Genomic DNA, 18,974 nt, shown 5'->3' with positions numbered 1-18,974 from the left:
TTTATCGAAAACTAACCATAAAATTAAGAGCTCCACTATACTCAGTTGTATCTCAAATATTTCTGCTTTAAAAACCAATACCAATGTGCCAGTAAATAAAAATATAAAAAACTAAAATAATGAGACATACATCACCTGTTCTTAATATACTATCACATAGTTATTCCCAAACTTCGTTAACAACTATTGTCTTGTTAGCACTGCACATAGAATGCAGTTACTTTGTGAAATATAACAGCCATAAATGCCAACCTGATCCTGATCTTGGGTTACTTGAGTTTTATTTCACAACACACATTCACTGTACCACAGTTACATAGTCGACCCATACAAAGGATATGGAAAAAGACAGATGACAGATCATAGCGGAAGTTATTATATTAGTGACGTACTAATTAGTATTACTAATTAGTGATGTTACAACATCCCCCCTGTTAAGTTTAAATTAACCCTTGACAAACAATAGACTTAAGACTATGGACTGACTTGACAAAAATTGACTTTATTATACATAGTTATGATAGACAAAGGTTTTTACTTAATTATGACTTAATTTAGATTACAATTATATACTTAATCTATTTCTTCTATTAGCCTACGAGAAGGCTTTACAAATCGACCTGAACGTGTGACAATTTGACTACTTGAGGATTGAGATGAGAGTTCTTGAGGTCCAGCCTTCTGACTGTCACCATCCTCTCTCCCCTGCGACGATGACAACGACGACGACGAGTTGGATAGCATAGGAGAGTACTTATGCCTTAAGTGAATTCTATTTCTCCTATACCTAACTCCATTGACATCCTCAATGACATATGACCTATTATTTGCCAGCCTTTGCTTGACAATGGCATGTTCCCAATTATAATTTGGTTTTCTTTTAAAGTAGACATGATCATTAGGATACAACAATGACAAAGGCTTAGAATTTCTATTATAATATGTTGACTTATTGACATTATTCTTGTTTACACATTCTTTGTAATCTTTAAATTTTACAACCTTTGGTTTTAATTTTTTATATGACTTTGGAACATTATCTCTTAAATTCCTAGACATTAACAGTTGTGCTGGGGATGGTAAATTATTTTTAGGTGTATTTCTATATTGTAATAAGGCTATATAAGGATCAGACGAATTTTCTTTACATTTTTTCAACATATTTTTTACAATTTTGACTGAACTTTCTGCTTGACCATTTGACTGTGCATGATATGGGCTAGTAATAATATGTTCTATGTCCCATTCATGTAAAAAATTCTTGAATTCTAAAGATTGGAAAGGAGGTCCACCGTCAGACACTAATGACAAAGGTATACCATGACGGGCAAAAATAGACTTTAAATGTGTAATTACATTTTTGGCTGTACTATTTTTATTTAACAAAGCTATCTCTATGTATTTAGAATAATAATCTGTAACAATTAAATAAGAAAGGTTATCAATATACATTAAATCAATACCAACTTGTTGCCATGGATACTTATTAATCTCAAAATTTTGTAATGGTTCTTTTTGGTTACAAGGTTTGAATTTCGCACATATAAGACATTGTTCTACTAAATTTTTGATATCACCTGACATGTTTGTAGTGACTGTTATATGACTTTAAATGACAATTAGACTTATGACTTTGACTGGAGCTATGACTATTCAAAATTCCAACAAAATAATCTTGATTATTATTATGACTATGACTTGAATTAAACGACTCTAAATGACTGATATTTTTATTTTTGAAGCAATATTTAGCAAAATGACCAAATGATTTACATGACCTGCATTTGACTCCTTGCGCTGGGCACTTGTAGCGGTGAGATTGCCCACAGCGGCTACACGTCCTCGAGCGCCTTTCAGGGTTGGGAGACTTCCCTGCGCCAGAACCCTGCTGACCGACTGGTGAAGCTCGCTGTCGACGATCCCCTCGACTACGGCTCCTCCGACGTAGATGCATGACATTTTCTGACTTTTCAACGTTGGAACTACTGACAATTTTTTCAGCATCCTGCTGTGCGACGATCAGTGTTGTTGCCAGTTCTCGCATCTTCTGATATGTCAGATCAGGTTCCTGGAGTAGTCTCTGACGTACATGCGCTAAATCCATATGCAGATTTGCAATGAAAATATCCCTGATGAGCGATTCCCTGAGTGTTCCAAATTCACAATCTTGGCTTTTGTTCTCCAGATCTGCTAGGAATCCTTCGATCGACTCGGATTTCTGTTGCTTTCTGGTGAAGAACATGTGACGGCACATGGTTATGTTCCTTCTGGGCTCAAAAAAATTCTGAAATTTGGACTTGACTTCGGCAAGCGTGGTCTTCTCAATGGTGAGGTTGAAAGTATTGAATATATTTAAGCCCTTTTCACCTATGAGATGTAACAAGATAGCTATCTTACGCTTTTCGGGTGCCTTATCCAAACCCGTGGCCAACAGATACAGCTCCAACTGCTGCCACCAGCGTTTCCACGCCTCCGCATTATTATTTGTGGAATCTGACGAAATTTGCAGTGATTTTATTTTGCTGTTAAGGCCTTGGACGCCATTATGGTCGCCCACGCCGCATGGCTCGGAACTCGACTGGTCCATTTTCGCGACCGACTGTCTTCCAGACTTCGACTTTTTTGACTTGAGTTCTTCTTGACTTCTGACACCATGTAATATACAATACCAATAATATACAATACCAATAATAAAAAGTTGCGTTAACCCCACTGAACGCATTATTCAGCGCTAGAAAATACGCGAAAAATAACCATGTTTTTCTTTTATTGAACGTAAAACCTCGAATATGTTTTGCGCTTAAATGCAGAGGCAAAGGAGAATATTAAAAGATTTAGATTTAAGAAAACCTGATGGTATTATCGATGCTTTGATTGCCGTGAAGATAGAGCAAGATGATTCTTAACTGTTTTTTTTTTATTGTGAAACTCAGTAATAGATTCACGTCTAAATACTTTTGTCATTCATTAATTGAATGGTACCAAAAAAACTACTACTGCATATTATGCATTTATAAAGCAGTGGGTTCGTCAGTTGAAATTGTCAAGACGTCCACAGAGGAAGACCCGTAAAATTGTTAGTCCTGTAGCCGCTACCCGTACCGAATCTACCACCAATCTACAAAAACCTTAAAATCACAAGTAAACTAAACACTAAAAACAAAATCTATCAAACGGTACCGAAAAGCAAATATCCAAACGCCAAAATTCACAACGTAATCCATTTAATATCCCCACTGGGCGATTTTCACCTCCACTTTGCTTTCACCTCGCTGATGCATCAAACATGAAATACATAGTGGAAACACGACCGGTTCCCGAACGTCATTCGTATAAATAAATATTTAAAAAGCCACTACATGTAATACTCAAAAATATGACTTCGTTGCAAAAAGCTTTGCAATAGATACTTTTTGATCGGGTTGTAAAACCATAACGTATGGTCGGATAATGGAGCTTAATTTAAGTGAATAGGTTTCTGTTAGTTGACCATAATTATTTAATATTTTTAAGCAAAATGAAGTGCTGCTAGGCGGCTGGTTGACGCTTCTCGTGACCAGAAGGCTGGCTATTACCTAGGACAAAGAATCAGCATGGCGGTCCAACGAGGTAATGCTGCCAGCCTCTTGGGCACGCTCCCAATCGACAGCGATGGGGACGAATTTTTTGACGCTTTTTAGTAGTTTGTTTTACTAGGATAGTTTTTGATATTTATTGTAAATATGTATTGTAAATTTCTATGTAAATAAAATGGAGCCTATGCAGGTAAAAAAAAATGAAGTTGCTTTATTGGTTAACGTAATTTTGATGACTGAACATGAAAAGTACCTACCAATAAAACAATAATTTATTTGAAATCGTTACAGGACAATAAAACGCTGTCAGATTCAGCGTTTCGCAAAATTAACTCGTTTAGGCATGAAGTTATATATAACCCTAAATAAAGAGACAAAATTGATTAACACGCTTTTAAAGCAGACACACCTAGGACACTAATTTATTCATGAAAAAGCTACCCACATCAACACCGACTGATGTATTTTATAATTAGTTTTTTAATCCTTCGATCAATAGCTGGAGTGAAAGATCAAACAAAAATATTAATAGAATTTAATTACCGTGCTTTGTGAACTGCTTGTGCCCATCAATACAAAGTCTTTTCCTGTCAAATACTTAACTTTGTAAAGAAAACTTGGAGTAATTTGTGCTATCGGAGCTCGGTACAAAATGTTGCTGTTCCAACTCCTTTATTGAACTTCTTAGAAAACGTTAATAAGCCCCGTCAGAATGTACTTTTTACAGTAAATATTTAATTTGTTACTTGCCGGAAAAGTAACTAGAAACTAATGACTTTTCTAAAAAAATCTTGTATCCTTAAGACAAGGGGTTCCTTCCTTTGATTGGTAGGTTTAAAGGCATTTTGGTCATTAAGTCTAGCCCATCATATGGCATTACAATTTTGTTTGTGCATTTGGTGTTTGAAGTCAAGAAAACAATACACAGCCATAAATTAAACTTTAACTGTTAGCTTAAGTTCTTACACAAAGAAACATACCTTGAACGAGTAAAACAAAAAAAAAAAACTATTTATGCTTAAGTAAAAGTAATAAATCAAGTAAGGTTACGAACTAGGTGCGGCTCAATAGTTATGATTTACACCGACTTACTTTATTTTTCCTGGCTTACTCAGGGCTCCAACAGGGTAAAGTTTTATTAAAGAAAACGAAGTCTAGCTTTGACTGAGTTCTCAACTCAACTGTGGAGAAATAGAAAAAGGCTGCTGTATAATAAAGCCAGGATTCGATAAAATAAAACGTCAGAAGTTTTTCCTATATTTACAGAAAATATTATAAGCAATAGGCATATGTGTCTTAACGGATAAAGATAAAATGTAAATAGTATGAATACTAAAACTTATCTGAGCTCGCCTAAAAAGATTTAAAAATCCTTATTTTTATTGCTTTCTACAACATCCACATAACTACGTACCAAAATAAGTACCTAACCATTTTTATACCTGTACCGGTCAAAATAATGCTAAAATATGTCAACTTAAGAAAACACTAAAGCACCAATGGGATTTCAGCTGCATTTCTGACATTGGACATAAAATTGAAGGATCATACAGATATAGGTATCTATCTATGGCCATCTTAGAAACAAAGCCACAATACTCAACATTATCTTCTGCACTTTTCAACTGTAGCGTTTTGACAGGCGGGTATATCATCATGACTTTATTCCCTAAAGATTTAAACGCCAGTATATCTTTATATCCTTACTTAAGGATGCAGAGGATTCTTACTCAAACCGAGCCATAGGTAGACTGCTGGACAATCTATGAAATATTCACGTTTCTCTTACAATAAACTTTATTTGAAACACATTCGGATATGCGCAGATTTATTTCAGTACCTAATTCGTTCCTAAATGTGTTTTATTGATATTCTGAAACCGATGCTTCTAAAGATCAATTTGAATAGCAGATAACCAAGCTCAATTATAAACAAATCATATGTAGGTCTCAAGAAACATATCCAAGAAATCAATACCCACACGTGTACTGCAAACAAGCACACTTGAATAGCAATCAAGATTAAAAACATAGAAGTAAAGTTGAAAGATTTCCCGCTGAGGAGACGCTATGGTAATGAAGGCGCATCCAGCTTCCAAAGCGAATATTCGATATTCTAATGCGAGGTAATAAAAGTCCTGTATTAGCATCGGAAACTCGACCTGGGGATTCGTTGGAGTTCTCACACTTTACCCCAGTGGCTTAACGCTGTTGTTCGTACGTTAGTAGTATTTAGTTTCGAGGCAAATTGTGTTATTCTGAAGCGGTTCTGTGAAATAGTGACCTCGATAGCTTCTTGACTTACTATTACACGCTAGCAACAATCGAATTGTGTTGCGACTTAGCCTTTTCCTAATTTATGGGGACAGCTCACAGTCGAACCAGATACAGCTAAGTACCATTGTTTGACCAACAAAACGTGCCTTCCGAAATAAGGAGGAACTCTTAATAATATACGTGGTAAGCCATCCACAGAACGACAGTGTCAAGCGTTGCTTAATCTTGTGATTGATCAACCCTTACGGCTTGTGTTTGAAATTGAAATATTATAAATTGTAAAGCTAAACTTTTATACAATGGAGCATATTCTTTTGTCACACTCCTTTTTGAATAAGAATGAGAGATTCGCAGACAACACCTGTGTCGTGCCAGACAAGGCTAAGTTGTTTGACCTTGAGTCTTCCAAAATTTTATACTTATGTACTGACAACAGTAATATATTCTGCTAGCTAGGCCAAGTTATCTTATATTTTAAGAAAGGTACCTATACCATGTTTTACATCTTGAATTGTTATGTTATGTAATGTAATAATCGTTAAACCTACATAAATATAAGTCTGTATTACGTAAGTAATACCAAAAACATACAGGAATTATATTATAAGCCTTAGGGAGTCATCTTAACATGCATTGGACGGTCTGACCAATGTCGGTCGTCCCGCGGGGTGTGTGTCGAATATTACATGTTTTTAGAGTTCCTTAACAGAATGGCACTGAAGAACCATACAGGGATTGGTATGTGGTCTTCCGTATGTTAATACGATGATATAATAAATAATAACGTTTTATACTTACCTTAATTTATACAGGTTATTCTTTATTCACAATATATTTACATTAATTGAAAATAAAATAAAATAAACTTATATATTATTATTTTCTAGCTGGTTGGATGTAATTTTGAGTCTTGTCTAAATTAGATTGTTAAGTTAACTGTTGCCATGTCAAGATATGTAGATTTTAAAGTTGATCAGGATTTTTTATAAAAAAACACCGTTTTGACTTAATCTGTGTACATGATGGTTAAGCTAGAGCAAAATTGAGCCAAACGGAACACTTAGAAGTATTTTTTTTGCTCAGCTCGCCTTCCGCTACCTATTATAGTTATCGGCACGGATATTGAGCTCCCGGCGGAAGAGTGGGGAATGCTTTGCGCACTGTACACATAAGGCAATTAACCAATAAATCGCTTCTGCGCAGATGAAGTGCTCAATATCCCTGCCGATGATTATATGATTGAGTTGATTTTTAAACCTTTTTATTTTCAAAAGGTCGTTACATGAAGGACGTGTTCCTGAATAACGTGTCACGGAACTTGTCCAGTCTCTGTTAATAAATGGGCCAATGTCCACCGAGGTGAACGACAGGAGAGAGTGCGTATTAATGAAGTCACGTCAGTGTCACGTCAAATGCCAGGACCATGGCACGTCTAGATTCTGTGCGACGTGCCTAAAAATGCAGAGAGAAAAGAATTATGTTCCAGACTGATGGGGTTTGTAATTAGATTATTTTTTAGGGATTGGTTTTGACTTGTATTTCCAATGGAACAGAAGGAATGTTTGACCTGCGTTTTTTTTTCAAATAGGTAGAATCTGATAAATATTCACAATTTGGAAAATTACTTAGTTGTTTTGTAAAAAGTAATAAATAAATAGATAGCCTTCCTAGAGCAACGGTATTTCTATACCTACTTTTAGTTCTAAGCAATACCATTTTGTCGACATCAACTATGTGCTTGTTTTTGGTCGCTCCCTTTATGAGAAAAAAAAACTATTTTTAATTTTTGTTCGGCAAAGGTACCTACTTCGTGTGGAATTTAATATTGCTACAGTATGTTGCAGGTTTGTTTGGTCCCGAGGGAAAGGTAGTCGGTAGGTATATACATAGATAGCAATGTAGACATGAAGCTCGGTGGTTAACGGGAACGTTTAGCTTTCATACAAATGTAGGGATTGCATTTCACTTTCTTTTAGAATATTTTTATCATCATGATAATCTCCCGAGATTTTTCCCAAATATTTTCGGATCGGCTTCCAGTCTAACCGGATGCAGCTAAGTACCAGTATTTTACAAGGAGCTACTGAATATCTGACCTCCACAACCCAGTTAGTCGGGTAACCCATGATAAGGCTGGATGTCAGACTTCACTGGATACCAGATTTTTTTATAAAGGTATCGTATCTTCTTTAATCAACCAGCACCCGAGAGACGGTTTTTAGCAGCGTGTAGAATCCCCCGAGACTCTAGCTAAGCAACCCGGTTTAAACAAAAGTGAATTTGTTTGCCACCAACTAAATAATAATTAAAATAGATTATGCAGCGTAATAAATGTTGGCTTAAAACTAGAGATAATTTATATTAACACTTTAAACTTAATACAAGCTGTAAATAAACAACAATATTTTAAATTCATTATTTATTCATGTAAAGAATTTTGCTCATAATTTCCAACTTTAGATTGCAAGAACCTTGATAAGCTTTGTCATAAATTAAAACTAGAATAATGTTACTTTAAATCCTATCTGAATTTCAGTTGAAAATATTTCTTGTTGGTTATAGCCCATTAAGTTCTGAATATCTATGTAATCAGGGTCTTAGGGTACATTAAAATTTGATATAGGTTAACTATAGGCTCATAAAATACAAACGTTTAAAATAAAATTATATGGATGGTCGTTAAAATATTCAATTCATGTTGTTTATTGCAAATACTCATAAACAAGCTTATAAAATAACCAGAAAATAAATGTGGATATTAAATAAGACTGTTACAGATATACCATAAATTTTGGCCTATATTGAGCGTTTGTTAACAACTTACTTAAAAAAAGTCGTGGTGGCCTAGTGGGCAAAGAACCAACCTCTCGAGTATGAGGGCGCGGGTTCGATTCCAGGTCAGGCAAGTACCAATGCAACTTTTCTAAGTTTGTATGTACTTTCTAAGTATATCTTAGACACCAATGACTGTGTTTCGGATGGCACGTTAAACTGTAGGTCCCGGCTGTCATTGAACATCCTTGGCAGTCGTTACGGGTAGTCAGAAGCCAGTAAGTCTGACACCAGTCTAACCAAGGGGTATCGGGTTGCCCGGGTAACTGGGTTGAGGAGGTCAGATAGGCAGTCGCTTCTTGTAAAGCACTGGTACTCAGCTGAATCCGGTTAGACTGGAAGCCGACCCCAACATAGTTTGGGAAAAGGCTCGGAGGATGAGGATGATGTTAACAACTTACTTATTTTAATTTTCATTCATTTGTGTTATGTGCAATTGATTTTTATGCAGTTTTCATAGCATGCCACTTGTTGACGACATTACGGTACTATATTATTAGTAAATCCATCATTACGTAAACACGTAAACGCTCTTACTATATAATAACTTTCTAACCGTCAGTTGCACAAAGATCCATTAAAGTTAAAGCTTCTTCTGAGAGCAATAGATTTATTGCTGACTCTTACTTTTTGTCAACAAGATAAAAAGTGTCAGAAATAGATCTAATGAAGCTTTAACTTTAATGTAGCTTTGTGCAACTGACAGTTACTACCTTAACATCTTCATAAGTTGGTACTTATTGCTATTGAAAAGAAACACACATATACGTAAGTACATTTTACTAATTAATAATAAAAAACACTGAAGCTTTTCCTTTGACATGAATTGTACCATTTCTGCACTTTGTTGCAGCAATGTATTAAATATACAAGAACATATTTCCTTTTAATCTTGGATAAGGATAAAAGACTTCGTAATACGTTGTGTTTACATGGATAATATTTATTAAGCATTATGTCGGTTTGCCTCATTTTCATGTCTTTTATCTGAATAATAAATATTTAAATCGAGATATAAAAGGTGGAAATATTTTTTTACTTGTTGACACAGGAAAATTGCGTCTGTATATTTTTAAATTATGTAGGCCGAATTTATTTTTTTTTGCCGATGAAAGACCATCTGCACAAGATCAGGATAATCTTAAAATGCTATAATTCATGCCCAGATCCCAAAAAAGATGTATGTACTTAAGCCAGTAATTCTTATCATGGTATTAAATGACGTAAGTGACTGTCTGGCTGTCCGGCTTTAACGCCAGAACTATTGCAGTGATTGAAAGATACAAGGATAGTTACAGCTCAAATCCTTCTCTGTGTGTGATTTAACGATTAACTTTCCATCGTAATACACCACGTTTTTATAAAAAGTTCATAAATCCTTTGACCCATACAAACATTGTATTGGTTACAACTGAAAAACGGGATAAACGAAAATATATTGTTGTTTAAACTTTACTGAAAAGCAGACAATCCGAATATTTTTCACAGATTTATATTGACCGCAAATATATTATTGTATTCTGGTTAACTATTTATTAAAATAATCCCTACGCAATTTATTACTATTTGTGATCAAAACAGAGATAAGTTACGATGGTTTTAAATATCTGTCACCTTTTAATAACGTAGTCATGAAGCCATTGTCCGATTTAGAGTATATTTGGATATCGATATAATAAAATAAGACTACTCGAATAAGTTATGAGCACACTATAATACTAATACTGACTCCTTCTAAGGTACCATGCACGACATTATGTATGGAACATATAACTAAATGAAGGCAACCTATATTGACCTGCGCTGGCCTATTTTCCAGTTGACTTGCTACTTACTAGGCCCTGCAAACAGTCCACACTAGTTTGTAAACAGCTCTCTATGATCCGTTCGCATAGATAAGGAACTTTATTTACCGATACTGAAGGGATATTTAGATGTATGTAGTATTAGGGAAATCGTGGCTAAGTAACAAGCGTAGGTATAGTTCGATCATAAGTTTATGTAAGTGCGGGGCTGCGGGATTGTTCGAAAGAGTTACCGCGGCCTTGGTACATAAAGGGCTTAAGAAGAAACATGGTGGGTTTTAGTCAGTAAGAGTCTGACATTCCCTCATGCTGCACCCGTAGCGGGAGAGGTCATTTGATGATTTTCCACCAAAAAAAGTGTGTAAGGTGGTGGCGGTCCCAAGAAATGCACTCGGCGCGTGCACCGCTGCGTGTGTGTGTGTGTAGCGGCGTCGACCACCACATCACCTGATTTTAGGCCGCGGTACAAAATCATAAGATCTTTGCTTTGGCGAAAAGCTTACGTACGCCCTCTTCCCAAAATTTCCAGCCCCACTCTCCCCAATCATTTCCGTCCAATCTCTATTCTTCCCTTCTTGTCCAAAGTGCTTGAGGCTTGTGCTCATAAGCAATTTGCGCGTTTTGTTTATACAAATAAACTTATGAGCCCACTACAATCTGGGTTTAGGCCGGGCCACAGCACTTCCTCTGCCCTCCTTAAAGTGACTGGCGATATTAGACGGGCTACGGAGGACGCTAACCTGACAGTACTGGTTTTAGTCGACTTCTCGAATGCGTTCAATACCGTCAGTCATGATATCTTATTATCTATCCTATCCCACTCGATGGTCTCTTCTAAAGCATTAGACTGGTTTTCTTCTTATCTTCGGGATCGCCAGCAGTCTGTTCGGGTGGATGAAGGCTCATCAACTTGGTGTACTTTGAATGCTGGTGTTCCACAAGGCGGCATACTCTCACCTCTTCTATTCTCGATATTTATAAATCTACTCACTCTCGAGCTTCAGTGTTCGTATCATCTCTATGCCGACGACTTGCAGCTTTATCGACACACCAAGGCCATTGACTTAACTGATACGCTTGACAAAATTAATGCAGATTTGGAAGTGGTGAAGAATTGGTCTGACAGGTTTGGGGTGGAGGTTAACCCTACCAAGTGTCAAGCTATTATTATTGGGGGCTCGAGAGCTATGAGCAGGGTTGATGGTCTTGGCTTACCACCTTTAGTTTTTAATGGTATCCTCATTCCGTACAGCTGCACTGTGAAAAATCTTGGCCTACACCTTGACTCCACGTTGAATTGGCAATCACAGGTTGCAGCTGTCAGTCAGAAAGTTACTTGCACGCTACGGTTCCTCTATCGCTTGAAAAATTTTCTGCCGTTCAAGGTTAAGGAGACGCTTATGCAAACCTTAATCTTTCCAATAATCGACTATGGTGATGTTTGCTACTATGACCTGAATGCAGATCTGCTCAATAAACTCGACCGGCTTCTCAACAATTGCATTCGATTCGTTTTTAATCTCCGCAAGTACGATCACGTGTCAGCGTATCGAGCGCAACTTAAATGGCTACCGATAAGACAACGACGTGTGATGAGGGCATTAACTACTCTTTTCTCTATTCTACATTCTCCCACTTCACCTTCTTATTTAACTTCTCACTTCCAATATATGTGTTCTCAACATTCCAAAAATCTTCGTTCTTCAAATAATCGTCTTCTGCACTGCCCTACTCACCGTTCAGACATCATTCATTCTTCCTTTTTCGTTAAATCCATTCTTCTCTGGAATGAGCTTCCTCTGGAAATCAGGATGGTTAACAGTCGATATTCCTTTAAAAAGAAATTACGCGACCACATTCACAAGAAATTGGCAGAATCGCTACCATAGCTTGTTTTCTTTTATTTTTTTTATTCCTTTGTCTCTCATGGCAAATGTATATATTTAATATGTATGTATGTATATATTTTATTTATTATTGTCCATATATTCTATATATATATATATATATATTTCTTTTCTTTGCATGTAGATAATATCTAATAACTGCACCTACCACTGCTATTTCCCCACCACCCAAAGGTAGACTGGGAGAAAACGCCTAAGGCGTTAAGTCCGCCATTGTACTATTTGTGCAAAAAGTATTATAAATAAAAAATAAAAAATAAATAAGATGGCGATTTTCTTCAAATTGTAAGGTGGTGGCCCAAGTGATATTCCGCTACAAGTGTATGTAATGTTTTACTTAATATTATGTTATTTTACTCACTACGAAAATAATTACATGTCGTGTTACTAGTGATAAATTTTAGCGTAGGTAAACTTGTAATATTAGAAGGGTGAGGTTAGGGGACGTTTTAGTAAAGGCAAAGTTTATTCCATCCCGACACTGTAACCAAAAGCTCCAGTAACTGCGATAATCCAGTAGTTCCCAGAATTATACACTATTAGTAGTAGTACCTAGCTAAAATTATATGTTTATTAGTGTGTTACTTAAACACAGCGTTAAATTAGTCAGATAAATTGGTACCTAATTTACCATAACTTCAGCTACAGTGTAAATTGCGACAAATAGTAATTTTGAGTATCTAGTATTTTACATATTAAAAAAACAATGCTGTAAGACGAAGTAGAATGCAAATTGATGTACGCAAAGGGCATGCCAAAAGTTTAACTCTACTTACTTCTGTCTGACTCATAAGCGAGTTATGTAAAACACAGCCAGCTAGATATTGCAGCGCAAAATAAAAACAGAAGTGCTTCATAAAAACAATATACACAAAAGCAGCTGTTAGTCTCCCGATTCTTATCCAGACAATAGTTTATTTTTCAAAGTAGTGTTTAGTACAAGTAGTTCTGAGTAGAGCTGCACCAAAACAAATAGTCGTAACTAAAGAAAGTCCCTGATTAAGTGCGCGTTTTACTTAAGGTATTTTAGTTTGGGAGGGTACTTACTAAGGAGTGTATTCTGAGAGATTTCCAGCCAGCTCCAGTTGTTGGAAAGTGCATTAGTGAGAAGAGTGAAGTAAAAAAATGTTGTTGTTTAGGGTTTCGGTCGTTGTTCCAAATTCGAATGTAGGATTGTTTTGTTTTTAATGAAATTATATAGCGACTGCAAAGTTGATGCCTTTTAATGGCAATGAACTCGAACCTTCATAGTAAACATCTGACAAGAATTAGTACCTATCCTATGTTTACCTCAGGTGCTTTTATCCTATTGTTACAGAATCCCGGTCTAAGAAAATATAGAATCGCCTTAATTGATACCTATCTCAAATATCTGAGGTAGATAACACTTGATCATTGTTTTCTCTAAGCTTCGTAAGTAATTAGGAAAATATCCTATCTTAAATACTTGTTTTGTACCAACAATGACCTAAACAAACAATATAGAAAATCATGGACTGTTTGACGTACAACTTATAGTTAAACAAAGCGAAATAAATAGGTATTGTGTTGGAAACAATTGAAGTAATTCGATAGCTCTGTTGTTTTGTTCTTAATTCATTGTGGTGTCAATGACCGGGAGAATAACAGATATAGAAATATTTATGCTGTTTACTACGAATTTCATGTTATTTGCAATTCAGTAACAGAGAGATTTGATTTATACGAAATTGAGTGAAACAGGGTTAAGAGTCGTGGTAGACTTTTTTTTTTTTTAACGACGTCAAAAATCATCAAATGACCCCTCACGCTGTGGGTTAGCAGCGGTGAGGGAGTGTCAGACTCTTACTGACTACAAACCATCGTGTTCCGTCATAGGCCTTTTATGTACCAGGGCCGCGGTATTTCTTTCGAACAACCCGCAGCGTCGTGGTAGCCTTGTAGTTAAAACTCCAGCTTATTAAGTAGGAGTGTGTGAGTTCGGTTCAAGGTCAGGTACAAATGTAACATTCCTAGGTTCTTATGAACTTTATCAGTATATCTTGAATACCAATGACTGGGAATAGATGAAGGAAAAGACCTCGAGAAAATCGGGACTCTGAGTCTCAAATTACCAATCCGTCTTAAGAAAGCGTGACGATTAACGTTTATTCCTTCTCTGTTTGAGAAGAAGCCTATTCTGAGGCTTATAATGGGGCTTAAAGACTTTTATTCATATTATTCTGTTAGATAATTGTCTGTGTATGCTAGCAAAGTCGGATCTGATCTAATTGTATTCATACTACAGTCCGCCTGATGATTAAAATCACTTATTTATTTTTCTAAATTGACTATAGATACTCAGTATAATGAACAAATGATTCACACAGCTTAATATAATTTAACTTTTGCTTTATCCCAAGTTGTAATTGAATCACAAATAAAGGCTTTTCAATAAAGACGCCTTAAATTCTTGACAGGTATTATCTAATTTCATCCTCAAGTTTGAGACATTTCGAGTATTCAATAAGTCGTTGAGGAAGATAAATTATTATTTAATATATTTATAACGACGAAACGATAGGGAATTAAATACTTGTATTCCAATTTGGCATAAAATGTTATTTTATTTTTATATTGTTTTTAGGTACGGCTTTAGTTGGTTTGTTTACTACGGAATAAGTTGTTTTGTTAAAACGTAATTCGGTTACCAAGAATTATAATTGTCAGAAGATGTTTTTCAAAATTATGTTGTAATAATCTCTTTGAAGTTACATTTTGGTCTTGATTGTCATCCGGAAATTCATACTTCAAGATTTTGTTTTAAAATGTATATAGCCATCACGTTTCAAATTGCTATCAGAGGCATAGTTACTTTCATATTAAACAAATACTATGTATAAGAATTATAACGACTGTTATATTCTGTTTTGACAAAACGAGCTCTATATCGACAAACATGAATTACAGTCACTCCCATTCCTTACAAAGAAACGTCACCACAATAAGATTTCCGACAATATCGTTCAAATATCAGATAATTCATTGTAATCAGTACCAAGGCGGAACAAAGCAATAATATAAGGTTATTAATGTTACAGAATTATCTGGTCCTACTGTGTCGTCAATACGTCCTGTGGCAATAAATGGAGGCCATATTTCTTGGCAGCAATGAATCCAATTATCTAGCTTTGCGGAGGCGACATGTTAAATGGTGTCCATTGCTTCTCTCGTCCTCTGTCTTCGATCCAACCACCTCAATAATGCCACGATCATTATACCGTCCACGGATGATCTTCATTTTTTAATATTATTAAACTTGGAACTTCAACAATGGTTGGAGCGTTTTCTTTTTTATTTAAATGAGCGGCCATGATTCGCTTTTTGGTGCCCTATCGACGTTTAATGATGACAATTATTTAGGTTTCTATTGTATTCTTTAATGGATCTTTTGCGGTGTACCTAGGTAATTTTGGCGTTGCGAAGAGGCATTTTGAATTGATGCTGTTGAAATAAGTATTCCGACCAGTCTGTCTTATTAGGGTATTAGTGGTTTTGGTACAATAATATGTAGATGTTGTCACTTTTTGTCTTATAGAGGTACAATTTAGTGGTAACTCAAAAGTGTACAAAACGTTCGGGGATAAATAACACTTAAGAAATGAACATTTCAAAGTAAGTAGGAAGGCAAGGTAAGTATATTATGAAGACAGAGTAGCACCGTGAAAGTGTGATGGTGATACGCCGTCGTATATTCTACAGGAGTCGGAACTCCGTGTTTATCGTGACAGCTTGAGCTACCTGCTATCGCTTTCGGCGCGACAACCTCCTGTGAACGTGAGAATGAATTTGTTCGAGGAGTTTTGTATGTGTGCGTGCTATACTAATGTTAAGAGGTTAAGAGTTAGTTGGTGTATTGTGGGTAATCTACGTATTTGTGAAGATAAGAGATATTGATTGATTATGTAAATAGCAATTGATAAATAAATGATACTTATTTTGCAAATAGGTTAAAAATAACACTTTTACATATCTTATTTAAAGCGAGATGAATATCTGCTATTTATATGACGGACATGTAAAACGATGGGAGATGTAAGCTGGAGTGATGGCGTCCACGGCCGACGTCGGCCATGGCGGCTGTTCCCATTTAAAGAGATCAGCCAGCTGCGCAGGACATATTATAGTGCACGAACATTTGCGCAGACACAGGTGCACTCCCTATACTTTCACTCTCATAACCCGATGGGACGGCAATCCGACACGACCGGTAAGAGATCAGGCGCAGGACCGACATTTACGTGCTCTCCGATGCACGGGTGAATCAATCACCAACTTCCAGACTACGGGCTGCTTTGTGAAAGTTTAAGAAAACCCACAAAGCGATTTCGGCCCGACCCGGGAATCGAACCCGAGACCTCGAGCACAGCAGCCGCGCTTGCGACCACTACCACCACAACAACGAGGCAGTCGCGGGAGTAAGTGTGTATTATTCTGGAAATATAATATTTGTTTATTTTGTTGCTTTAACTCAAATCCTATTGAAAGGATTTAAGAAGCGGAAATGAGGGAGGTTTATAGGGGTACATTTCCAAGAACTCCATCGGATACAATAAGCATTATTTTATTTTTGTCTTAATTTTTGCAAAATTATAATCCTGTAATTTAATTATCCTTTTACTTCAGTGCTTTGAAATTTTATTGTTTGTAGGTATTTGTATAATGAATTACCTTAAAACAATACCTCTAATATTGTATCTTATTTCAAATTATAATACCTTCTTATATTTTCCAATACCTAGGTACCTACGTACATCGTAATTCCTCAACACTAAAACAAACGCGATTACCTACTTAACGAGGTGCGTTAAGCAATCATTTATTTATTACAGCATCGAATGACGAAGAAACTGTGTCACGGTTCTCAAACAAAAAATATAATCAGTGTGAAACGAACCACCCACGGATCCCCATTATTCGAAATACGAAAAAAAAGCTAAAAATCATCTTCAAATGTTTTGCCAAGGAGACGAAAGTAACGTAAAAAGTAATGAGGTCAATAAATTGTTATGTACTCAATAAAGTGGGACTTTGTAGCGTCTCTTTGGCTCGGAGATAATGAAGGAATGACGGATAAAAGTATGCCTACATTAATGTTCAAAGATGATTGCTACAGCTACGAACGTCGTAGCTGCGTAGCAGTTACGTAGCCGTAGTACCGCCTGCGTCTTGCTTTATCAGATTTGGTCCTTTTAACTTGTTTCATAATAAATTGAGTAAACATTGGCAAATAGAAACAAAATTGGATGTATGAGTTACTAAAGAGTAATAAGATAGACTAACTTATTAGCATGTACCATAATCAATAGGTTACTTAACTATGCTCCTTTATTGTAGGTAGGTGCTATTAATATTTTTTTACAGCAGATATTTCCACCTGATGCACTACAACATATTCAATATGAGAGAGCTGCACTTTAGTGCGCCAAACGCTGCGCTAATCGCAGTATTAGGCCCCAATGTGATGGTAATCGAGTTGTCCAAGTCCGGGCTTTCATCGAGAATTTTCGGCTTCGAAAATTCGAATCCACTTAACTCAATTTAAGGATCAAAAGACCATACGCTGCAAATTGTAAAGGTCCTTAGGATAAGCTCATGAGAGCATTATATTAGATCGTAATATTAGATTATGAATTGTTTCACATATTCAAAGTTGCGCATATTTGAACAGTGTGCTTGTGATGTGAATTTACTAGCAGGCTTGTTGTTTCCGTTGGTTCCATTGACATTCGTTCCGATAGAATAAAATAGTTTGAATATCATTGGTTGGCTGGTTAGTTTTTCATTGTTAATTCCAAGAGTTACTTTAGTTTTAATCTTGATAGCCTAAAAATGGTTGTGTGTTTCTATTAGCTAAAGATTTTCATAGCTAGTGCAATCTTCCCGTGGTTTGCCGTTAAAAATTGACATAAATAGGAAAATTGGGTATCACTGGCCAGGTTCAAGATAATCTTATTTCACCGGTTTGCCTACAGCCATAACTGCTTCATAATTTACTTACAGCGTCGAAGTATCACGTGAAAGATTGCCACTTTCCGTAAAACGTCAGACTTAAGATCAGATTTATTTTCTCACAACAAATCAGACTTCAGATTTCTGAATTGACCGGCAGAGTTATTTGTTCTTTGACAACAATAGATGTATGTCATTCCGACGTCTGATTACGCTTGACACCAATAACATTTGGCCACACAGAACACTGAAAGCCAGTCTACGTGTCTTGGGTCACGAAAAATCTAGAACGCCTATTTGTAATGAAATAATCGATATACTTGTTTGATTTAGGTTTCCGACCCTCAGGCCCGTAATACGGAAAGGCGACACAGCCCGAATATAGAGCACCCGTAAGATTTACACTTATCATATATCATGTGTAGGATATGACGGACCACTGCGAAATTTAATCAAGCAGTTTGTAACAAAACACAGGTGCTTCTAAACGTGAACCGCATAGTTGCGTTAGTTGCGCGTCTCTAGAGTTTGTGTAAGTACCTATTACAGAGAAATTACTGTTCTTAGTTAACGTACAAAGATAGCGATGCAGGCTACGACGTCGGATAT

The 18,974-nt window shown here is 36.2% G+C and overlaps 1 protein-coding gene across 1 annotated transcript; it reads right to left on the bottom strand.

The window, feature by feature from the left end:
* Window positions 1-262: 262 nt before the first annotated feature.
* On the bottom strand, window positions 263-18,611 carry LOC124636888. The gene is made up of 2 exons (XM_047173147.1): window positions 18,607-18,611; window positions 263-2,603 (listed from the first exon to the last, which is right to left on the bottom strand). Exon 2 carries the CDS (start codon window positions 2,585-2,587, stop codon window positions 1,574-1,576), a length of 1,014 nt encoding a protein of 337 aa, XP_047029103.1. The 5' UTR covers window positions 2,588-2,603; window positions 18,607-18,611; the 3' UTR covers window positions 263-1,573.
* Between the last annotated feature and the right edge of the window lie 363 nt (window positions 18,612-18,974).

This window comes from Helicoverpa zea, chromosome 15 (genome assembly GCF_022581195.2).
Source record: "Helicoverpa zea isolate HzStark_Cry1AcR chromosome 15, ilHelZeax1.1, whole genome shotgun sequence".
NCBI lineage: Eukaryota > Metazoa > Arthropoda > Insecta > Lepidoptera > Noctuidae > Helicoverpa > Helicoverpa zea.
Note: the sequence above shows the minus strand (reverse complement) of the source record. Positions and strands in the feature narration are given on the sequence as shown.